The sequence below is a fragment of the Nelumbo lutea genome, chromosome 1 (genome assembly GCF_056320005.1).
Source record: "Nelumbo lutea isolate HS-2025 chromosome 1, American lotus-T2T, whole genome shotgun sequence".
Taxonomy (NCBI): Eukaryota; Viridiplantae; Streptophyta; class Magnoliopsida; order Proteales; family Nelumbonaceae; genus Nelumbo; species Nelumbo lutea.
Genome location: NC_142684.1, coordinates 77,077,945 through 77,102,965, shown reverse-complemented (window position 1 = coordinate 77,102,965; position 25,021 = coordinate 77,077,945). Strand labels below are relative to the sequence as shown.

At 36.6% G+C, this 25,021-nt stretch overlaps 1 protein-coding gene across 1 annotated transcript; it reads left to right on the top strand.

The window, feature by feature from the left end:
- The first annotated feature begins 2,310 nt into the window (after window positions 1-2,310).
- LOC148875502 (glycerol-3-phosphate acyltransferase 9-like) lies at window positions 2,311-23,471 on the top strand. The gene is made up of 12 exons (XM_088964800.1): window positions 2,311-2,796; window positions 2,923-2,980; window positions 8,713-8,831; window positions 15,715-15,814; window positions 16,346-16,441; window positions 16,583-16,679; window positions 17,794-17,881; window positions 17,983-18,079; window positions 18,400-18,485; window positions 18,663-18,782; window positions 18,927-19,025; window positions 23,154-23,471. The coding sequence occupies exons 1-12, from the start codon at window positions 2,720-2,722 to the stop codon at window positions 23,206-23,208; spliced, it is 1,092 nt and encodes a 363-aa protein (XP_088820926.1). The 5' UTR covers window positions 2,311-2,719; the 3' UTR covers window positions 23,209-23,471.
- Window positions 23,472-25,021: the final 1,550 nt, after the last annotated feature.

Genomic DNA, 25,021 nt, shown 5'->3' with positions numbered 1-25,021 from the left:
CTGAAGCCGAACTCGATGAATGTAGCTTTTGCACAAAAGTCAGGAGGTGGCGGATATGTTGGCAATGCCCAATAGGTGGTTAAGGCCCTGTTTAGCAATGCTCCCACTTGTTTCTATTCTTTTAAAAATCCATGTTCTAGAACAAGAATTTTATTTCTTGCTCTTCTAAAGTAATAGATACTTTGGTAAATTGTTCTTCGAGAACGAATTTTTGTTTTACAGGAACAGAAATAGCGTTTGGATAATGAAGTTATTTCTTAACATTAGTTTTACAAAGTTTCATAGCTGATAGTACATAATAAATGACAATCTTCATGATATTCGACATATAACAAAAGACATAACAAAACACAACAATGGAATTAGAAAAGAAACCCCATCCATTTGGCATAACATGTAACCCTCGATGGGATTAGAGAAGAAACCACACCAATTTGACATAGCATGTAACAAATGCAAACAAAAAATTATTTTAGATCAAATCAGTTAGAGATTGTTTAAAACTCATCTTTGCGGTGGGAGCAAAAACGAATTCAGGTGAATTTGGCCAGAGAAAATGTGAGTTTAAAACAGAGCACACGATACAAAACCAGGTACGGTGATGAGACAACATACCTGCTAACGTGTTCCTGGCTGGAAATGTTGTTGGTGCTTTCTACCATTCGTTTGTCATCTGGTTGGAGCCAAGGGAGTCCCTCTTCCTTTGAGATTTGCAACGGCAAGTTGGAGGTGTTCACTATCGAACAAAAATGTTTGTTAGGGCTTGTTTCTATCATTTGGTGCAAAATACTCAAAATACCCCTTCTCTCATGTGGGAGTTGTGTTTGTGTTCGCTAATAGGGGTTAATGTCATGGGAACCATGTGTTCCCTGGGCACACGTTCTTTGGGAGCGCCGATTTTTCACTCCTAAAGATTGGGTGTTCTCATGTGAGAACACCGCTTTTTTTTTTTTTTTTTTCTTGTACCAAATGTGTTTCTACTCCATGAAAACATTGGGAACGCATGAAACATTCTCACGAAACATTGCCAATCAGGGCCTAATTTTCTAATATTATGGTGTTCTTATGATGTTTGTTATTTGTGCACATGGTCACTAATAAATTGTATAAATTTAAGTATCGAAACTACTACCGGCAAAGACATAACAAGTGAATATTGTATAGCGTGGCTAAGTTGAGTTTGGCTTCCATTAGGGCAAAGCTCGTTTGAACAGCCTTTATAACTGTGTATTGGGAATATCTCCCTACTCGTGTGCTTTATTTCATGGAGAGATATTCTTGATACAAGATTGCAAGAGGCTGTGGGACAGTGTGAGCACGGCCTTGCCCTGACCTAAACTGGTCATGGCTTAGTCAAGATCATTCCACATTTTCTACCCACCAAAGCATTGTTTCAACTTTAGCTAGGCAACCCACTTGCCAAATAAAACAATATTTGTCTATTAACTAACCAAATACATTTTCAACAATTAATTGGCTTTTAGATCCTATTTGGAAAAGCATTAAAAATCAAAGACAATAAAAACCTATAAATTTTAGGGATTTTGGGATTGCAATCCCTTTCAGAAATCTAATTTGCTGCCCCCTCCTAGTCTACTAGTAGCTCCATCTAGGGGTGGACTGAATGGTAAAAACCCCTAAATTTTATTTCATGCATGTGTTGCCATGTATGAATTCATCTTAGAAATAGCTCAGCTTGATTTAATTTGGTGGTACACATGATCACCTCATGATTGATCAATTCTTATTTGGAAAAAAATTTCCTTCTCCAACGATTGTGAAATGACATAAGTATTTTCTGACAAGAAACCATGGAGGCACAATAGTTAGGATTTAAGAAAAAAAAAGGAAAATTTAGATGGATATTTTGGAATTGTAACAACTTTCGTCATGACATGAGTAAACAGTGTCACATAGGCACCATGTTAACAAATGTCTTATTAATTGCATTTATATGTATCAATGTTTGCAAAAGCAAACTCTGGTTTCTGTGTGCCTTTCTCGTTTTAGGAATTTTTATTTTAGAGTTTCCTGAAACGAGTATATAGGCGTTTATTGACATTTTGCTGATGTAGTGTCTAATGACGCCTATGTCATTAATGACCTCATTAATTTCTTTTCTCGGTTTTGCTGTCATATAAATACAAAATATTTACTTAATAGATGTAAACAAACCAAACACCCTGTTAAAATATAGGGATGTGTTTGTTATCAAGTAAAAGTTAAGGGGGTGCTTGTAATTTATCCTTAATAATTTTTCAACGTCAACACTCAACACAATAACATCCATATTCCACAGCCCACCCTCTTGTGATTAAGAACTCTGGATCTTGCCTACAAGAATTCTGCCCACGTCTATCTATAATACACTATTTCGTGAATTGGGAAAGATGAAATGTTCTCTATGACTCCAAAATGTTATGTGAATAGCGTGGGTAGAGTTTATGTGGTCGGGAGATCCGGATTCGAGATTAAGCCCCGATATCCCCCAATATCGAGTAGATCAGACGGTTGAGATCTCTTGCCAAAACAATTTTCTCATGGCAACGTTGCTTCTACAATAAGCGAATAAGTAAAAAACCCGAGGGAATCGAATCGACATAAGTGGGGCGTGGGTTCTGAAAGCGAGGCAAATCTCCGCGGTGGAGGATGCAAAACACTCGTTGAAGAAGAAATTACCTAAAATTGAGTGAGTGAGCTCAACCCATCGAGCTCGGAGATGGACTTGGATCGACCAAACATAGAGGAATATTTACCTTCAGAAGCCATTCAAGAGTCTAACGAGAAGCTTCACTTGTAATCCCTTTGGCTCCTACTAATAACCATTACCACCTTCATTTTCGCTATTTTTCTTCTTTTTATTTAATTTTCTTCAATCTAAATCTTCTGCTACTAATGATACTGTTCACAAAATCTGATCAGGCGTGATTTGCTCGACATTTCGCCTACTCTAACCGAGGCTGCTGGTGCCATTGTTGATGTAAGTCTCTGTTTTTTGGCTCTCTGCTTCATTCGCTTCGCCATTGTTTTTTCTTTTTCTAGTTCTGTTCAGATAAATGCAACAACATATTTAGTGGCGCCACCTCAGTTGTACAAGTGTTTTGGGTGTTGTAAACGAATAAGGTTTCCTAATTGTATACATTTTCATCGACATATTTATTTCTATTCTGATACAGAATACCTATGGGGCGGGAGATTATTGTAAGACTTGGTGATTAAAATGGTACTTGATTTATTTACTTAGGGCTCTGAGGTTGCACAATTCTGAGGCTTGTTTTGGCTCTATAGGCCCATATAGCTCTGTCCCAAACAGATTCCACGAAGAAAAATATATTTTTTTGAAGCTTCTGACGTACCGAAGCTTAGAAACATACTTAATGATAGAAGGATACGCAAGTAACGGTGTGGTTGAAGTGGAACAAAGAGAAAAAGAAAAAAAAATGAAAGCTAGTTATTTAACAGAGATATTATCCAAAAGAGAGCAGATAGGCAGAACAGGGTTCATGTAACCAGTTGCAAATAGTTATATGAGATGAAAATGGACGGACAGAGAGGATTTGTAGCCATTAGGCTGTGACAAGTTTCATTTGGCTCAAACTTATATCATCAATATAGTATGGAGGGAGCAGCACTGTATGGGTAAAATTGACATGTTTAAAGTGTCTTTTCAATTTAATATATTCAAGAAACAAAGGTCTACTGGTGAGTGCCTTAGGTGAACAAGCAGATATTGTGAAGTGTGGAAATAATAGAAAATTTGGCTGCATTTTCTCTTGGATCAACTAATAATCAATTTATATCTCCTTTGTGTGTCAAAATATTGCATTAATATAATTTGGTTGATGTGGTCTTGTAAAACATGCTTTTAATGTCTGCTGTGGCATTTCCTTTTCATTAAGTTCTGAGTTGTTTGACCTGTTTGGAGTAATTCTCATATGATCTGCGGAACAAAAAGTGATAATAAGGCAGTATTGAGAGTAGACCCATTGTTGGACATCTTATTCTCAATATTGTGACAAGGATTGAATTATTAGGTCGCACTTGAATGATGATTTTCTTAGGTGGGCATTTGTAGGTGTTAAAGAGTACCCTTTCCAACCTCCCCACCTATTTTCTTTTGCTCTTTCCCATCCCCTCCAAGGTATCTAAGAAGTTAGAATCCCTCCAAAGGAGCTTCTTGTGGAGGGGTTGGGAAGAAGAAAAGAAAATTCACTTAGTTAATTGGGATCAGGTCTGTTTGCCTGTTAAAGAAGGTGATTTGGGAGTGAGAAAACTAAAGACTTTTAATTATGCCCTCTTAAGTAAGTGGATTTGGAGATTTGGTTCTGAAAGGGATGCATGGCAGAGGTCTCTAGTTGCTGCTAAATATGGTGTGGATTGGAGTAACTGGAGATCTTTGGACCCTCTTCAGACATGGGGCTGTTCCTTGTGGAAAGGACTGAAAGGTATTATGAAAATCTTCCCCTCTTTTCCAGAAGGTCTGGAGTATAAGGTGGGAGATGGAAAGAGGCTGAAATTCTGGAAGGACCCCTGGTGTTTGAACTCCCCCCTGGCTGAGGTCTTCCCTAACCTCTGTCAGTGTGCCTCCTCCCCTGCTGCATCAGTCTTTGACTCCTTTGAGTGGGAGGAGGGGTGTGCTGTTTGGTGTCCCCTCTTTATAAGGAACCTCCATGACTGGGAGTTGGAGCAGCTGCTGGAGCTATTACAGCTATTGCAGAATCAGCATGTTTCTGTTAATGTGGAAGATGAATGGAAGTGGAAATGGAGTGGTGATGGTGTTTTCTCAGCATAGTTTTCAATGCGCCAAGGTGAGGCTAGGGGACAGGGGCGCCTAGTTGCCTAGGTGGGCGCCTAGATGATGGATTTTTTTAAGTAAAAACATGTATCCTAAGGTAGTTTCCTAGGTTCCATAATCACATTTCCTTAATAAATATCCATAATTTCATAAGAAAAGTATAAACTTCATGTTAAAGTATAGAAAATCAACATATTACAACATATTCATGAGAAGAAAAAGAAGAAAAGAAAATTTGAAAAATATAGGGGCTGAACCCCTAAAAATGTGTTGATTGGACAACATTTTATGTTCTTTCTTACTTATTGGTTCAGGTTTTGAAGTCTTTGAGGGTTCAATACAGCATTCAGCGATGCTTGTGTTGATTAAACCCTAACATATAAGAAAATAATAAAAAGAAATTAGTATATAAACACAATGAATATTTTAGTTTAAAATGTCTATTTTATAATTATAACCTCAAAAATTTAAGAATATAAAAGCTTGTTATAACACGCTATAGAAAACTGCTTGGTGATTAGGCGAGGCGAGACTCCAAGGTTACCTTGTTGCCTAGGCATTGCCTTGACAACTATGTTTCTCTGTTAAATCTATGGCTGAAAAACTAACTCAAGGTTCTAATGTGGAATTCCCTAGCAAGCAGATTTGGGTCCCTACTAGTCCCTCTATTCTGGTTTGGGTACTTACTGGCTCTAGACAAATGTTTGTCTAGAACGAATTTGCTTAGGCATGGGATTCAGATTCCTGATCTGAACTGTGGTCTATGTGGCTTGGTTCATGAATCTGGTGATCATCTTTGCATTCATTGCCCTCTGTCTGCTAAGTTATTGGAGCATTTCATCAAATCAGCCGGCATCAGCTGTGTCATGCCTCGATCTGTAAAGGAGGTGCTGTGTAGTTGGAAGCTTTCTGGTCTGAGTAAGAGAGGGAAGCTGGTCTGGAAAACAATTCCTGCAGATTTGGGTCCCTACTAGTCCCTCTATTCTGATTTGGGTACTTACTGGCTCTAGACAAATGTTTGTCTAGAACGGATTTGCTTAGACATGGCATTCAGATTCCTGATCTGAACTGTGGTCTATGTGGCTTGGTTCATGAATCTGGTGATCATCTTTGCATTCATTGCCCTCTGTCTGCTCTGCTAAGTTATGGGAGCATTTCATCAAATCAGCCGGCATCAGCTGTGTCATGCCTCGATCTGTAAAGGAGGTGCTATGTAATTGGAAGCTTTCTGGTCTGAGTAAGAGAGGGAAGCTGGTCAGGAAAACAATTCCTGCAGTTATCCTGGGCACTGTTTGGTCTGAAAGGAACAGTCACATCTTCTGCAACAAAGCTAGAGCTCCTGAAGACCTGCTTAAGACTGCTGCCAATAGACTTGCTTCCTGGTTATCTGTAATTTCAGAATTTAAAAATCAGAATGTCTTTCAACTTCTTGAATCCAACTCCATTTGGACTTTGTAATTTGGTAGTTCTCGTGGTGTTTTTCCACTAGGTTTCTGTTGTATTGTATCTTCTCTCATCAATAAAATTTTACTTTACCTTCTCAAAAAAAAAAAAAAAAAAGTCTCCTGTTTGGAGGAGTGGAATATTGACATTTTATCCTGCAATTGGACCAGATATGTTCAAAATTGACTGGGTCATGTTGATAATTCTCATTGTGGCTGGTTAGTTTTGATGATGTTAACAAATAGTATGCTGTTATCAGAATATTGTGAGAGTGAGATTTATTCTTCTATTTGAGTTTGGTTTTGATGATTGTTTAGTACTTTGATATTATCCCTCTCTTTTCTAGTTGTCAGCATATTCATGTTGTTCATGCAAACTTTCTTGTCATGTGTAATGGAAGAAAACTTGAAGGAAAACTCATATAATCATATGCTATGTTCAATTGGTGGTATTCTGTAAAATTCCAATTGCTTGAAACTATTGTTACAGTGACACAATAATTGCCAAAAGGAACAATGTTTTAAAATTGAAGAGCATGATGTATATACTTATCTATAACTCAAAATAAATAAGCATTATTGCATGGACACCCCACTCTTGGAGGGGACTTGTGTCCAGGAGTCATCCTGTGTTTGACTCTTCAAAATACATGTTGGGCTCAGCCAATGATTTAAAAAGGTGCGCCTAGGCACATAGGCCAGGTGCATTTCAGGGTATGTGCCTTGCCTAGGTCCTAGGCGCAGCCTGGTGTGCCTAATGCGCCTTGTGCCTCAGCCCAGGCGTGCGCCTTTTGAAAATTTGATGCTTCTTTGCTTTTTTTGAACATAGCGGCTAGGCCGGGGGCTCCGCCCCTGGACCCCTGTGCCACACCCCTCTAGGCAAGCCCAAAAAAGTCCGCGTTAGGTCTTAATAAAATGTTGCTCATTCATTCATCCTAATAAAATGTTTTCTTAAAAAGAAATTAAAACTATAAAATCATTACTTTTTGTGTAAAAACTAAGAATTTAAGACCTAACGTGGACTTGTTTGGGCTTGTTTCGAGGGGTGTGGCACAAAGGAAGCTCGTAGAATCAGGAATGTAATATGTTTTACATTACATTAGTTACTTGAAGTAATGCAATTGAGTGAAAAAAGAGATTAGAGGTTTTACATGCTTGAAAATGTTTTATATGTTTGATTTTATTTTTTAAATTCTCATTTGAATATGCTTTACATCTTATGTTTATGTATTTTAATTTTAGATAATAGGTTTTTTAAAACATTTATTTTAAAATTTAAGTTTACATTTTTATTAATATTATGTTTAATATTTTTTTTGATTTTTTTGGCTTTTTTTTTAATTTTCTGACATATTTTTTTTATTTTTTAGCTTTTTTTTTTTTTGTATTTTTGCGCCTTGCTTCAAAAAGGCACGTGCCTCGCCTTGTGCCTTGCGCCTCAGGCACAAATTGACCCCTGTACCTTTTTTGTGCCTTGCACTTTTAAAGCACTGGGCTCAGCTATAGTGTGAATTAGGTTGACTTAGCAAAATACCTGCGGCCTAGACTCTAAAAAATTACAAAGCCTCACCTTAAAATACCTGCGGCCTAGACTCTAAAAAATTACAAAGCCTCACCTTAAAATACCTGCGGCCTAGACTCTAAAAAATTACAAAGCCTCACCTTAAATGCCTCTGTTTTAATAACAGTCCAATCATTCAAACTACTCTTGTTGTACATGGTTTTCTTCTTTAATGAATTTATACTTCACCTGTTTCAAAAAAAAAATCGAACTATTCAATAGGGGACTCAAATATTTGTACTTCCCCAATTTACACATAACTTATGACCCATTGTTTATTGGATTTTTTTTTTCCAATTAACATTGAAATTAGGGAAATAATGAAAAATGACTAGTGTGACTATGTGAAAATAAGCAACAGTTGTAACTTTGTCAATTGTAAATTGTCACTTAACTATTTAAACTGTTATACTTATAATACTATGAACTTTAAGAATAGTATAAAAAAGTCATAATATCTATTATAATCATAAAATATCATACATGTGAGAGGTGTCCACTAATCCTACTCTTTTTAGGTTCACCAAGTTGGACCCTCAGAAATGTGTTGGGTTCTGATTATCGTGCCTGTATCCATTCAAAACTGGAAATAGGTGGAGATCGGCAAGTTAAATCCTGTGGCGTTGCTTCAGAGCTGCATAAACAATCAAATGTAATTAAGTGCCATGAGTGCTAAAACATTTTAAATTTTAATTATATGTGTATTGGCTGCAAAGACCTATAAAGTCAATGTCACATGGATATTAGATACAAATGGAGCATTTCAGAACTCTAGTTATAGCACAGGTTTTTATTAGATGGAGGCAAAGGGGTATCTCTTTTTGCCTATTCTGTATATTCTTAAAATTTTTTAAGTTGATTGCTATCTTTATCATATGTTTAATCTCTTAAAACTTTTCATTCTGGATGAGCAGGATTCTTTCACTCGTTGTTTCAAGTCAAATCCGCCAGAACCTTGGAATTGGAATGTATATTTATTTCCACTTTGGTGCTTTGGAGTGGTGGTAAGATATGGGATTCTTTTTCCTGTTAGGTGAGTCCTTTGTTTTTGAAATTAATATTGTTGACATTTTTGTAGTGACTGTTATTTTTTTAGCATTCATAGTTTTAGTATCCCATCATAGTCCTAATTTTTCCTTAGTAATTCCTTTGTATGCTTATTTTTATTCTTAATTGATAATTATTTTATATCTAAAGATTTCTTTCCATGGTAGTTGATTGGTTATCCACCAATTCTTCGTAGTTGGGAAATAGAACAAAATTCAGAGTTATAAATCACACCCTTCTGTTTTTACCATTTTTTTTAAAGAATTGCAGATCATACGGCCTTGACACCCCTTTATGTCATGTTTTGTTAGTTTTCCTCATCTGGCATTTTTTTGCAAGTTTTTATTTCTTTGAAATCTTTTATATATGTTAATAGCTTGATTTTTTTTTTTTTTGCATGTTTTCCTGATGAAATTCTTGTTCACCACTCAAGGTTATGCATTTCAGTCTGAAAAACTGACATACTCGTGCAAATTAAGTTTGCTGATAGCTATAAATATAACCCTAGCAAGTGCACTAGTTATCAAGTAGTATAAAAATATCGTTCCCACGAGGATTTAACAAAATAAGTATTAGAACTACAGCCTTCCCTAATTATTTGGACAATCGAATTTCAGATTTGAGAATAAGAACTAATAAAAAAACAGAAACAAGAAAACAAGAGCAGAAGTAACAATGCTGAAGTATGTAACGATTGGTTGAATTCGCTAGGGCTTTCAGTTCACCTAACCATTCCAATGAATATTAATGGATGAGATTATCCAAGATAATTTGTAATTCCCATAAGCTGAAGTCTTTCTAGTTTTATTTAATATTCTCTCTCGAGATATACTAAAGCTACTTCTATCAGGTAACCCTTCGATCTCTCGACTAGAGTTCTCAAGATAGAAACGCATTAAGTCCAAGGAAAAACTATTATATTCAGATGAATCATGTGTATATACCCCTACGTACATTCAATTCACACCATAAATTATGTGGTCAGCTATGTGAATTCCTCGATTCATTCACATACGCCTGATCAATTAAGAGATGGTCACTCCTAATAGCATTAAGCAAGATAATTCATAGACTATATGGAAATCACGATCTTGAATAAATCAGAAAAAAAAATATATTCATTGATATGATTAGGCTTTCCACAACTCTAACTACAGATAAATTAGTTCATACTAGCAGAAATAAAATAAACAAGAGGAAAGAAAGAACTCATGGTTTTGCCCTTGGAGTTGAGATCTCCTCTTCTCCTTGCCGCCACCTCCTTCTTGTAGACTTCTTGCTTGATAGTTGGATTGCTCCTCTGCTTCTTGATACCTCTCTAGTCTGCCCCCTACCCCTTTATATAGCTTAAGGGGAGGGGGTGGTCTCCTACTCTTTGTTGAAGTTAATCTCTCAAAAATAGAAAGTCCTAGTCTAATCCTACTCTTATCTCTTTATCTAATGAACTCAATTTCTATATCTTTATGGGATTACATCATAAATTTAGATCTGATAAGACTCTTCTCAGTTTCTTGTTCTTGGATTCGTATTAGACCTCCTCTGCGAATTGGGCTGGTGCCAGGCTTTTTTGCAAGTTGGGCTTAAGCTGCGGATTGGGCCTTCCTGCGAATTTGCCCCGACTTCGGGCCCGGATTTGACTTCGATGCAGGCCAAATCTGTGAAAGACAAAAACATGAAAGTTGTGGGTTTTTTTTTCTTATCTATCCAGTGGGTCTTGAATCAGTCCAATCGGAGTTCGGATACGCGAGTTAGGCTTAGATTACTGAACGGTGCCGAAACTGTAAAAATCATCCGATTTGCCTTTCTTTGCTCCTGATGCCTTCTTTCATGCCCTGAATCGAAATACAAGAAATATGAGTCCAATTAAGTACTAGTTAAGTATGCAAGACAGTATATTTGGGGATAAAAATGTGATAAATTCTACTCTCATCATTTGCTATTGTTTAAATTTTGTTGTTTTTTTTTTATAAATGAAGAAATTATTAATAAACCACTGATATAGGATACACTTGGAGTGGTACAAGCTGCAACCTCTCCAACCCATCAAGAACTAAGAAGGATTTACAATTGAGCCCAATACAGATTTTCCCTATTTTCCCCTTGCTTGGCTAAACAATCAGCCATAGCATTGGCAGATCTCCCTACCCATTGTATTCTAACATCCAAATTCCTTGTCAAGCATTTGAATCTTTTAAGTTCATTTTTGAAGCACCAAATTGTAGTCTCTGGTTTTTATAACCACCCCACAACCACCTGAGAATCACCTTCTATTAGTAGCTGCTCCACTCCTAGCTGTACAACAAACTGTACCCCTTGTAGTGCAGCTAATAGTTTTGCCCTCGTGGAGTCCTCTTCACCTAAAGGACCAGAAAATATAAAAGTTACAGAACCACTTACATTCCTTATAACCCCTCCCATCCCAGGAAGACCTGGATTGCCCAGACTACTACCATCAAAATTTAACTTCATGAAACTTTCAGATGGGGGTACCCAGCTCATTTGCATCTTTGTCCTCAGAGAGGAATTGCTTGCCACTTTCTGCCCAATGCCTCTACAGGTCATTAAAAGAGAACTGCTGAAATAAATCTAGAGATTTTAACCACACTATAGCCCTGTATAGGATACATTCCTTTAGATCTTGTTGGCTTCACACCTTCTCTTGGAACATTCTGGCATTCCTTTCTTCCCACACTGTCCAAAGCAAAGCTGCTCTTGCAACCCTCCACATTATTCTTCCTCTTCGATGGTGCCAAACAAAGGTAAAAGGGTCAAAAAGCCTGCTCACATCTGCTGGCCTACTCCACCTGCATCCAAAAATCAAGAAGAGCCAATCCGACAAATCTGCTGTAACAGTACAGGAAATCAGTAAATGGTTGCAGTCCTCACCAAAGGATTTTCAAAGAGTACACCAATTGGGCGGGAGGCAGAGAGAGGGCCTTCTCCCATGTAGATTATCTAAGAGAATATAGAGGACGACACAGGGCCTTGAAGAAAGAACCACAAGAAAAATTCCCTGAGGGCACAAGAGTCCAAAACTTTTTATCTGGTTCCGTGGGATCCAAGCACACTTTTTCAAGAGAATTCAGTAGGCCAGTTAGACTCACAATTTCCTCATCCCTTAGACCTCTTCAGAACCCAAAGTCCCAGACTGGAGTTAAAGGGGATTCCAAAGGGGAACAAAAAGAAGAAACAAGCTCTTTCTTATACAGAGAGATGGAGAATAAAGATGGAAAGAGGTCCTTCAATGTAACCTCCTCAACCCAAACATCTTTCCGAAACAGAACCAAATTTCCAATACACACATCAGACCTGAGAAAATTGTTGAGTTGAGGGAGAAGACTGTGGATTGCCTTCCAAGGTGTTGCCAAAGTTGCCCACTGAGAAACACCAGCATCCCATCTGCTCTCTCTGAGTGGCCATGAATACTTCCTATCACCTCATACCACAATCTTTCTCTCTCTAATGGCCATCTCCATAGCCATTTCCCAAATATTGTTTATTGTTTAAATTTTGTTGGGACAGGATAAAGGTGAAGATCATTCATAATGAGCTTTTTGCAACTGATATTTCACGGGTTGTAACAAATTTCAGGTCTATATTTGCTTATGAGACAAAAGAAGAAAAACCATGAAGTTTATTCATTTCTTGGTCTTTGAATGGGATGGAATTGGCTCTTTTAAGTTTTAATTAATCCATCATTGATGGATTAGGATGAAATAAATTTTCCCAGAAGAAAACGAAGAAGCTGAATTTTAGCCATTGAATACCTTTTGATCAAACTCTAATGAAACATGAACCCTGTAATGGAGCCTATCACCTTCTTGATACCTCTACACTTGTCCCCAAAATCATTGCATTTTTGTTCCATATACCAGCATAGTGCAAGTTGAAGTGATCTCTGTATGATATGTACTCAGTGCTAAGTGTTATTCAGAATTTTGGATTGTGTCTCTCATCAGAACTTGATTTTTGAGATTTTAGTTGTCTGACTGATCTTTAGAACTTGGTTTCTTCAAACAAAGTCGGTATTCTCATGATTCAAATAATCTAGGCTTTTAATTTTCAACGGTTGAGTTAGCATTTAAGTCTATTCTTTCCTTTTTGTCATTAAGTTTCACCATAAAGGAGGACCTTTTAAGTGATTTTGATGTTTTACATTTGCAAAAGAAGAGTAGCCTGGGTTGAGAGTTAATGGTCATAAAGGACCTTTTCAGTGTTTTTGGATGCTTTACATTTGAAAAGAATTGAATGCTAATAGGGGATAATCATAAATCACTAGGGCTGCAACTTGGGTGGGGTTGGGTTAGGCATTTGTTAAATTTCAAAAGGGTGGCCCAAAGGCCTGGGCTCAACACAGTGGAATATCTTGATTCTTGAAATTGGGTATTGAATTTGCATCCCTACAAATCACTGACCTGGGAAACAAGATTCTTAGGCATAGGACACTTTTCTATAATGGTGTTCTTGGTGGGTGTACAAAGGATATTTCATGGTGTCCAGCTTTATTCTCTTTTGCAAGTTGGACCTTTCTTTGGGTAACTTCTGAGGTTTTTGTCACCAGGCAGAGGAGTCTCTTGAACATTTGTTCTTCGACTGCCCTGTGATTAAACATATCTGGGCACAGACGGATGATCCAACTTTCACTAATAACTTATCCACTCTGGCTTGTTGCTTGGCAATTCTTTGGATTATATGGAAGGCTCGCTGCAAGGTAGTTATGGAGAATGGCTACTTTGACTCGACCCATGTGCTTAACTCTATTGAAACCCAATTTCTGGATCTTCAAGAGACAACTTTGCATTTTGAACAAAGTCAGATTTCTCCATCACCTTTCCATCATGCTGTATCTTGGACTAGGCCCCCTACTAGTTGGCTGAAAATCAATTTTGATGGGGCATTGTCTTCTGAGAAAGCTGGAGCTGGGGTTGTCCTAAGGGATCATAATGGATTGGATCGGTAGTGTTAGTAAGGGCAGTTCCCCTTCCTTTGTGCTCATCAGCGGAATGTGAAGCTAAGGCACTACTTGAGGCTCTCAAGCTCTCTGTGGACCTAAATCTGAACTGTATTATCCTCGAGGGAGATGTGCTGCAAGTAATTTCTTCTCTGTTAGGAGAGGATCTTTCTCCTCCTTGGTGAATTACCAATGTTCTTGCCGATTGCAGAGAGATGTTAAACTCAATCTCCCACTGCTCAGTTACTCACATTAGAAGAAATGGGAAGATAGTGGCTCATAAGCTGGTCCGCTACTCTCTTTCTCTTTCTAGAACTCACACCTGGTCATCACCACCTCAATTTATTTCTTCTGATTTTTAGAAGCTGATTGTAATACTCTGAGTAGATTTGAACAATTAATTGCCTCAAGGTGTAAAAAAAAAAAAAACTTCTGAGGTTTTTGTATATTCTCCTTGTACATGGGCTGGCGTAATTGATTTTCAATATCAATACAATACTTATTCAAAAAAAAAAACAGATCTTTGTATATTGTGACAAATTGTCAAGAACTCTTAGAAGAGGAAGCAAGATATGATAAACCTCACTGTGGATGCAAAGAATATCAAATAGAGCACCATAATTATTTAATGAAAATACGAAGTCATAAGCCATCTCTGAAAGATGTCCTCAATACATCTCAGATCTCTCAACCTCCTTGGGCAGAACTTTTAGTGAAGGAGTTTGATGGTCTATGAATTTGTCTGAATCCGATGCTCATTTTGATTGCCTTAACTCTAGCCTCTCTAACATGACGATCAAAGGTTTGAAGCCCCTCAGTACCGTCTTTGAACCAATTGATAACCAGCTTCCTTCATACAGTCATGCCTGCTTTGAAAGTTTGTTGGTAGAAGGGGATTCATCAACTCTGTTTAGGTGTTTCATAATTTGAGAAGAGTTCCATTGGAGCTACTTGCATATTTTTAGAGATATCCACACCGTAGCATCTACATTACATGGAAACTACAATAGGATTCAGGGACCTGGAAAGCATATACTATTTTTTAAATTTTCATTAATATTTTTTGTTATATAGGTAATGGATCGATTATCGAAATGAAAACAAATTACATCTAGAAGCATAGATCAATTCAAAAAAGGCCACGAAAATAAGATAGTTTGGAATTAATTATACTGATTTTTTAAGTTTTATGTCCAAATTTCACTTCAAGAGTTTCACATTCTTTAATCATCCATGACAGATTTGACAAAGAGAGGATCCCCTCTAGTGTCATGCTGGTGTCGGTCAATGTAACATAGCGTAGCATTTAGAATGAATGCCTCCTTCCAGTGGTCAGTCAATGTATTAGCCCTTGTTCTTGGTTTCCTTGTGCTATGGCAATGCTAAAACAAACCAATGGAGTTGAAGTGTGGGGAGTGGGAAAAACAGATATCCATAATGAGATTAGTGACTCTTGATTATCATTTCAGCTCAAGGAGCAAGATAGGAAACAAGGGCAGCTCTTCATGTGCACTCTTTTCTTTAACCTTTTCTTTAAGATGTAATGTGGGTACTTGCTCCTTGTATTGCTTTTATGTTCAAGTGTGGTTGAATGGTTCTGAGACCATCTATGGCTAGGAGCTGCTCTTGTTTCCTATCTTGTAAATTATTTTTCTATTGACTTGAAAAGAAAAAAATAAAAAAAAGAAAGGACCAGTATGCAACTATGCATGATATTCACATGAATGTTAATTCTTGAACGTCTTTGATGTGATGAAGTTCAACAATTTTTGCAACGACAGGCAAAAGTTTCATCTCTGATTCTTTTGCAGCTAAATAGGTTCACACTGACTTATTTGAGTCATGAAGAACCTTGTATACCCAATAGTGAGCTTTTAGATTTTATCAGTAATTTGATGCATCTTATTGAAATATGCAGAGTTCTAGTGTTGACAATTGGGTGGATAATATTCCTTTCATCCTTCATTCCTGCACATTTCCTATTGAGAGGTCATGATAAGTGGAGGAAGAAGATAGAGGTATAACCATTTTTCTCTCTATATTGCTTTATGCAGTTTTTGAGTTATATCCCTTAACTACTCATAATTTTTTTAATGTGCTTTTGGAAAAAAATGGTAATAATATTGGATGCTTTGTTGGATATACTGCTGTTGATATGCATTTGTTGCTCCATGACTTGAATTACAACCCATTGCTTTCAAATTGAGTCTGAGAGTGGCTGCTTTGCTTGTGCCAAAGGTTAGGTTGGTATCCAGTTCACTCTTCCCAAGATCCTGGATGACCAGGACCAACATTGGATAATGGCGCTTTTTGGTTTTTAAAAATTTAGGGCATGCTGTACAATACATATTATGTATTACTAAATGAGTAGTTTATTTTAATATTACTAAGACCCACATGCATCAGGTGTGGTCTAGTTTATTTTATTTTATTTCTAAGGAATAGTTCATCCTTTTAATCATCATTATTGTTCTTAATGTTATTTGGATTTTGTTTAGTTATGCATTTCATACATTTGTGTCATTCAATGTAAATTGTTTTCTCTTCAGAGATATCTGGTGGAGTTAATATGCAGCTTCTTTGTTGCATCATGGACTGGGGTTGTCAAATATCATGGGCCACGGCCAAGCATGCGATCCAAGCAGGTATTATTAGTTAGCAGCCCTGTTCTAGGCTTCTTGTATCTTCTTGGTGTGAGCTGATGTTTCTCTAAGTGGCTACTTAGTATTGTTAATTTGTAATTCATATGCTTATGGATCTGAATTTCTGTTTTATGGCTTGAACAGGTTTTTGTGGCCAATCATACTTCCATGATAGATTTTATTGTTTTAGAACAGATGACTGCATTTGCTGTAATTATGCAGAAGCATCCTGGATGGGTTGGTAAGTGTCCAAGGCCAATTGTCTATCTGAGTTTCCCTAGATACCTGTAGATATTCTATTTATATGTATGCATTCATGTATCTATACGTTTTTTTTTCCAGAAATTCTGTGTTGTTTGTACTGAATTTTCTTTTTCTTTAAGTTTTCTTTGCCACATGGTTCAGCCTTGGAGGGCTAGATTTTGTGCTTGAAGGTTGCCACCCACTAAGGGGAAAATAGAAAGAAAACAAAACATGCCAATGTTACTTATCAAAAAAAAAAAAACATGCCAATGTTTTTGTGCAATGATACTTCTCAAGTCCAAAATTTCTGGGTTCTGCATTGTCATTTTGGAGCTCAAGTGTCAAATTTGATGACTTGTGAAATTGCAGGAGGATAGTGAATTTCCACTTCTGAAATCCATCAACCCAAAGACAGCCTTAATGTCAATCCTAGAATGAAAACAACAAGTTTGTAGAGCTGAAAGAAGTGAAATGGGTAACACAATACATGGTGAATAATGCCCAGGTCAATACAATATATATTGCATATGTATACATAGATAATTAGATGTGTATTAATATTGTATATATATGTCATTTAAAGAGTTTGTATTAAAATTGTTAGAAGGCAAAGTAACCATGTTAAAAAGTACAGCTGATATGTATATTCTCAACTGTTGAAAAAGAAGTATACATTAAAAAGGGATGAAAAAAGATTTGGTCCAGTTCAGATTTGAAGTCTGCAAATTGAAATGTCTTAAACACCATAATGGAACTCTAGAAGTATAACAAGTAATTAACATACATTAAAATATTAGAGAATATAGGGAAAGTCAATTAAAACTATCCAAGTCAAGATCTGCATACTTAAAAACTTTATCTGTTGAATTATCAAAAAATATATATATATCTGTTGCCAAAACAAATGAAAATTCTAAAATTTATACAGTTTCATTATAAATTTGTTAAATTGTAAACCATTTCATATTTTTTGAAGTGTTAATGTTGTAAAGTATTATAATTTTATAAATGTTCATACAATATCTGGTACATGGTATCATGTTGTAATTATGCTAACCATGTGGAGGTATCCAGATGATTTCATGCTTTTAATTGTTGGTTCTTTTGTATAGGGCTTTTGCAAAGCACTATTTTGGAGAGTGTAGGTTGTATCTGGTTCAATCGTGCAGAAGCAAAGGACCGTGAAATTGTAGCAAGAAAGTAAGAATTGTATTCTTGATATCATAAGCTTATTGGCTTGAGAATACTCTGGAACACAATATAATCCACCATCATCATCATGTTGTTCTCGTGTTTCATAGGTTAAGAGACCACATTCAAGGGGTCGACAACAATCCTCTTCTTATATTTCCAGAAGGAACATGTGTAAATAACCACTATACAGTCATGTTCAAGAAGGTTTGATTCATATTTCTCTGTAGAAACCCTTTGAAAAGGAAGTATTAAACTTTATTTTTAGATATTTCTTAATAATGTTACAGCAAGTTTCCTTTTTTTCTCATTACCATTTTGTTCTGCCTTTGGATGGTCGTACTCTGATAGTGGTTATTCCTTCGAACAGAAGATTATTTTTGGTGATGTTGAAACAGAGGAATTTAGGTTACTAATTTTGGTGATAAATTATATTTGAGAAGTTTATTTTGGAATTTTTTTCTGTTTAAATTGTACTTGCTAGTTCATCTTTGACATACTCTTGTTTATTTATTTGGTCTGTTTAGGGTGCATTTGAACTTGGATGCACTGTTTGTCCAATAGCAATCAAGTACAATAAAATTTTTGTTGATGCCTTCTGGAATAGTAAGAAGTAAGAATCTCCTTCAGGTTACTAGTTCATACATGCACTGAACTGTAGCGTGTATAGCATATATAATCTTTTTGTTGTACTTCCAAAGAAATATTTTTGCAATTTTGTGGAACTGGCCAAGCAATCATGTCTCTCTTTAACTATAGTTTGTATCTTCTTGCACTATATATTTTGCAGGCAATCTTTTACCATGCACTTACTGCACCTTATGACTTCATGGGCTGTTGTTTGTGATGTTTGGTATTTGGAGCCGCAAAATATTAGACCTGGAGAGACACCCATAGAATTTGCAGAGAGGTTAGGTTATGCATCTTTTCTGCTCTTCAAAGACTAACATGACATTTAGATTTTTTTCTTAGTTAATAGTAAAAATTAAGCCTTCTGGCATGTCCTTATAACAATGATTTCTTTTTGTCTGAAATCATTGCTCTTGCTCTGCAGGGTACGAGACATAATTTCTGTTCGAGCAGGTCTTAAAAAGGTTCCATGGGATGGATATTTGAAATATTCTCGTCCTAGCCCCAAACACAGAGAAAGAAAGTATGCCAATCTCATCTTCTCTTCAAGTTTTAACGGAATCCAAATTACACCTTCACAATGTTCATAACTACTGCTTATGTGTTCACAACCATCTGGTTTCATACTCTTGACCCTTTATATCATAGTTCGTATGAGGAAGACCAATTTCCAAGTAGCTGCAACTTGCAAAATCCTAGAGTTAAATGTATTTGTGTATGAAATGAATTATAAGTGCAAAGGGAAGTGAGCTTTGGCATTTCTAGCTTAGCCGGTGTCAAGGAACAATTAAGTTGTTTATGCATTATAAGACACATTGGCAGGCTTTTCACAGACATGACAGAATCCCATATAAGTAGTTCAGAGAGGTTGAGATGGTATTCTCTGAACAAGATGGTGTAACATGTCCTTGAACATTTAGAGAAGATACAGTCTATTCTGGTAACATAATTTTGTGCACCTGGTGACCAAAAATTATGACTGGGCATTCTGTTATTGTTCATGGGTGTATTCATCACTTTTTTTTTTTGAAGGGTAAAGAAAATCATTAAAATAAAAAGAGAATACAAAGGGAAAGGTGACAAGAAATCACCCGAGAGAAAAGACAAACACTAAAGCAGATGTCCCCAAAGACACCGACGTACAAAAACATTCAATACGAAGAGAACTCCAAAATGACCACCTGCACCCTCCTACTCGAATGGACCTGAAACAGAACCCAAATGCCTAGACTTCCTAATCCTCTTAAAAAGAGGAAAGCACCCCTTTAGACTAGAGAAGGTTTGGACTCTACATAAAGATTTCAAATCCAATGTGGCCTCTTGGTGGGAGGAGTGTGAGGTGGATGGTTGGACTGGGTTTTGTTTTCTTCAGAAGTTAAAGTACCTAAAGAGAAAGTTAAAATCATGGCGAAAGGAAGAGTTCAAAGCATCTGCTGAAGAAAAAAATAAGTTAATTCAGGAATTGGATGAGTTAGACTGCAAGGAACAAGATGGGAATTTAGATGGCCAAGGGAGAAGGGAGGAATTAAGGAAAGAGTGGGAAAAGGTAGTTAGGAGGGAAGAAGTATACTGGAGGCAAAGATCTAGAGTAAAATGGTTGAAGGAGGGGGATAAAAATTCAAGATTTTTTCACAGCTATGCCATAGGAAGATGAAAAAAAGGTTACATCTCAAAACTGAAGGTGGCACAAAGAGAAGTGGAGGAACAAGAGGAGATAGTGGAGCAGTTTCTGAATTATTTTTAAGGATCTGTACACAAAGAGTAACAACAGATCCTTTTACTTGTCTAACTGGGAAGGAAGCTGTTTGTTGGAGGGACAACAAGCTTGGCTAGAAAGAGAGTTTGAAGAACGGGAAGTTAATGAAGCAGTTTTTGGTATGGATGGAGACAAATCTCCTGGCCCAGATGGTTTTCCTTTGTTCTTCTACCAATTGTGTTGGGATGTAATCAAATCGGACTTAATGGAAGTGTTCAAGGATTTCTTCAATTCGACCATCATAAACAAAGGTAGCAATTCAACATTCATCACCTTAATCCCAAAGAAAGAAGGCGTTTTGGAAGTAAAGGACTTTAGGCCAATAAGTTTGGTGGGCAGTATTTATAAAATTGTGGCTAAAGTGCTGGCAGACAGACTAAAGGAAGTGCTTAGAGATCTAATCTCCAATAGTCAATATGCTTTTGTAAAAGGAAGGCAGATCATTGATATTATTTTAGTGGCCAATGAATGTGTTGAAGACAGAAGACAAACAGGCAAGTCTGGAGTGGTTATAAAACTCGATTTGGAGAAAGCATATGACAAAGTTGACTGGGACTGTGTACTAAATATATGGAGTTAAGAGGTTTTGGAAGATGGGTGGTGTGTTGAATAAAAGAATGCCTCAATTCTGCTCGGTTCTCAGTGTTGATAAATGGAGAAACAAAAGGTTATTTTCAGGCAAGTTGGGGCCTTAGGCAAGGTTGCCCCCCTTCTCCATTCTGTTTACTCTGGTTGTAGACATTCTCAGTCACTTCATTGAGAAAGCAAAAAGCCTAAACCTGTTGAAAGGATTTAAAGTTGGAAGACTCAATTCACTTATCCCATTTGATTTTTGCTGATGACATCATTGGTTTTTTGGAGGCTGATCTGGATTCTATCATCAACTTGAAAAAGGTCCTTGTGTGTTTCGAGAAAGTTACAGGTCTCCAAGTAAAATTTTCCAAGAGCAGCATTGTGGGGATAAACATAAGTGAAAGTTTGGTAAGCAGCTTATTTATATAAAAAAAAGTTTGGTAAACAGCTTCAAGGCGATCCTAGGTTGTAAAGTGGAGATTTTTTCGATCTCATACATGGGGTTGCCTCTCGGAGGAAATCCAAGAAGCCAAAGCTTCTGGAAACCAGTAGTGGAAAAGTGTGAAAAAAGACTGGCAACTTGGAAGAAAAGTCATCTTTCAAAAGGAGGAAGACACACTTTAATAAAGGCTTCCCTGGCTAACCTACCTAATTACTATCTCTCAGTGTTCCAAATCCCAGCCAAGATCAGAAATAAAATTGAAAAGCTGCAGCGTGACTTCTTGTGGGATGGGGGTGGAGAGAAAAAAAACCACTTGGTCAGTTGGGACTTGGTCTGTAGACCAAAGGAAGCTGGAGGACTTGGAATAGGAAGGATCAAGGAAAAAAATGTAGCATTTCTTGGGAAGTGGCTGTGGCGGTTTCCTCTAGAATCAAACGCCCTTTGGACCTCAGTCATAATCAGCAAATACGGAAAGAATGCCAACGGTTGGGCCAGCAAGGTCACCTTGAATCAAACAAAAGCCTCTAACCCTTGGAAAGGTATTTGCTCCATTTATGATATCTTTATTTCCTTTATTAGATATAAAGTAGGGGATGGGGCCAAAATCACATTCTGGACTGACCTTTGGTGGGGAGAAAACACTCTAGCCAACAGATTTCCTCGTCTTTTCAATCTCTCCCAAAACAGAGAAGCTACTTTAGCCTCCTGTATTTTAGACTCAACCCCTGCTTCTAACTGGAACCTAAACCTAAGAAGACACTTAAGGGATGTGGAGATTGAGGATCTTGCTGAACTCCTACATGCCTTCAGAGAGGTCTATGTTTCCCCTTCAAACCAAGACCAACGAATCTGGAAGCTCCATCCAGCTGGTAAGTTCACAACTAATTCCTTTTTCAGAGCCTTGGTATCGGGTGATACAATGGGTTCCCTTGGTATGTTTGCTCGGGGAAAATACACACCTGTGATCTTTTACAGAAAAAGCTCACCCTTCCCAAGACCTCAGATAGCTGGGACCGACATTGGAAATGGTCCTTTATATATTAAACTGCCCCCCTAACTTTCAACATGACTTGTGTTGGTTTACAAACCATCTCCACATTTCTTTGGATAAGTAAAAATTTGAAACATCTAATGAAACGTATAATGTTCTTGTTGGAGATTAGGAAAATTACAAGCAATCTAGTGCTGGTCACCCTTTGACAGTTCACCTATCTGCCAGAAGGATGTTTAGAGCATTTCTTGAGTTGCCCTTCGTAGTTGGTCTTGTTAATGCCACATTTCCTCCATCTAAACATTCTGTCCACCGAGCTTTTTGTTTATAAGTTTTAAGCAGGCTATGTATGGGGTCAAGACGTCAAGCATGCTTAAAAGGTGGTTGATGCCACAGAAGTGATGCAGATATTTTGCCAATTTTGGTTTATTAATTGTATTAAAACTATCAAATGACAGATTTAGGTGATTAGGTCTCTATGTATTATGTAGTACGCCATAATTATTCTTTTCTTGTGTTTTCAATAGGCACTTTATTATCATGACAAATAAGCTCAGAATTTAGAATTTTGTTTCTTGACATCCTCTCTCTAAAACAGGAAAAATACTGGAAATGCATCGAGTTCATCTTTCTGGTTACAACTTCATTAAGCTTCTTTTATTTTTCATAATTTTAAAGTTTTTTAAATCTTTTTTTTTCTTTTTTATTATCTACCTGACTTCCCCTCTTTTTTTTTCATCACAACTTTTGCTTCAGATCCTTTGCTGAATGTTATTTATGAGTTTATTAGTGTGGCTAATCCTTCTATCCTATTTCTGTCTGAGCAGGCAATTGATTTATTTTTTTAGTATAAGATAACAATTGTTCATTTCTGGTTTTACATTTTTAGGCAACAAAGGTTTGTAGAGTCGGTATTGCAGCGCTTGGAGAAAAAGGGAAAATGAAAGACATCTCGCAGCAATAAAAAAAAGAAAAAAAAAGAAAAAAAAAAAAAAACTCTCCACGATTATTTTTTTCTTATTGTCCTTAAATAGTTTTTTGGAATTTCAGATGTTCATTTCATTCTTCGGAAGACTTGATTGATATTCTTGTATAATTTAGGTGTACATTGAAGTTAGGATTCACAGAATTTATTATTATTATTTTTTATGACTGGCAAGGATTCAGAATTATTATGCCGTGTGGAAATTAAACGGTGATTCTCCCATTAAGAATCCCTTGTTTCCTTTTTTTTACACTTTTAAAAAAGAACAGGATGCCTGAGGGTAACGGGAGTTTTGGCAAGATAACTACTGGTTTATTAAGGTGGTGTTTGGGACTGATGATGATTTCCCCGGAAAACGATGACACATAGGTGCCACAGTCCACATTGGTGTTTCATGGTTTGAAGCCATGTTCTTTGTTTGATTGTGTATTTTTCAGAAAACGCTGAAAAAACGATCATGCCTAAAAAACCAGGTACTCAGGTAGGCATGGTCTGGAAAAATGTCAGAAGGGGTGTTTCTCCGTTTTTTATTGTTGCTAGTAATGGTTATCTGATGAGGTGATGAAAATGCTTAAGCGGTAGAAACGGAACCCAACAAAGAACATTGCTGTTTTCTTGCATCACCGTTTTCTTAGAAAACGGCAATGTAACTAAACACATCCTAAAAATAAGAAAAAGAAATAAGATTCAAGAATGAGAAGCTCGAAGAAATTGAATCTACTAGAGAAACTATACTCGAAGTGTTGAGAAAAACCAGAAAAAGCAAAAGGAAAAAGATGTAATGTTTGGGGACGCTTAAACATTCAGTTGAGTGGGACATGTGTGACACATCTCATCAAGAATTTTCAATGCCATAGGTGGTGGACGAACTGTTAAAATCGTCACCTAGTCACGATTTCAGCTCTAAAACCTATAAAATTTTCAAAAACTGTTGATTTGGTCAAAGATCATTTGACTGCAATGGTTGGACTGTTGATCTGTATGACGTGTATTCAAACTTTTGGAAACCATACTTTGTGCTTTGTTGTTTGATTGAACTTTATATGGATTTAGAGTAATTTTTAGAGATTTGCATGTTAAGGAGCCAAGGCACCTTCTTTGCTATTTTTGCAAAGAAGGGGTAATTTTGTTCAGTCACCCTCAAAAGTCCTAATACATTGGTATGATTTGGGCCAATGTGAATGGGGAAAGATTCCCATTATTTCCGACTTCATGGGGAATGGCGTGTATAGGAGGGTGTGGGTAAATACATTTGTGAGATCAATAAAAAAAATTCTCAGGGGAACAGAACTTTAAATAAGCCAAAAATAATAAAACTTATTTGGCCTCAACATCCAATTTTTTAGTATTTTTTAAAAATAAAAACTTTAATATTAAGGCTTTTTGTTCTATACAGGGTTTTAAAGTTACAAAATTGTCCATACAACTTATTAGACATCTTTCAATATAATTCAAAATATTAAATTTGTCCATGTAGACTTTATTAGACCTAACGTTTTTGGAGTAACATTACAACTCTTTTCAAAATGAGAATTCTCTTTTCTCATAACTAAAATAAAAAAGTTAAAAGCTCTTTTTTAAAAAATAATACATAAATTCAGCATTATCCGTTCAAAAGTGAAAGTTAGGTGGAAACATCAGAATCATCAACCCGCAGGGGAGATTTTTACAAGTTTTTATAATTTACCTTAATCTCTTTTGAAGTACTTCACTCTATGTGAAAGAATTGAATAAATCACGCGCTAAAATTCTCTCTTTTATTTCTTAAAATC

What these genes read in the sequence shown, in the direction of transcription:
- LOC148875502 (XM_088964800.1), top strand. Translation starts at nt 2,720, where the DNA reads ATGGACTTGGATCGACCAAACATAGAGGAATATTTACCTTCAGAAGCC. An exon ending in TCTAACGAGAAGCTTCACTT is followed by an intron (nt 2,797 to 2,922) that starts GTAATCCCTTTG and finishes AAATCTGATCAG; the next exon opens with GCGTGATTTGCTCGACATTT. An exon ending in CCCAAACACAGAGAAAGAAA is followed by an intron (nt 19,026 to 23,153) that starts GTATGCCAATCT and finishes TTACATTTTTAG; the next exon opens with GCAACAAAGGTTTGTAGAGT.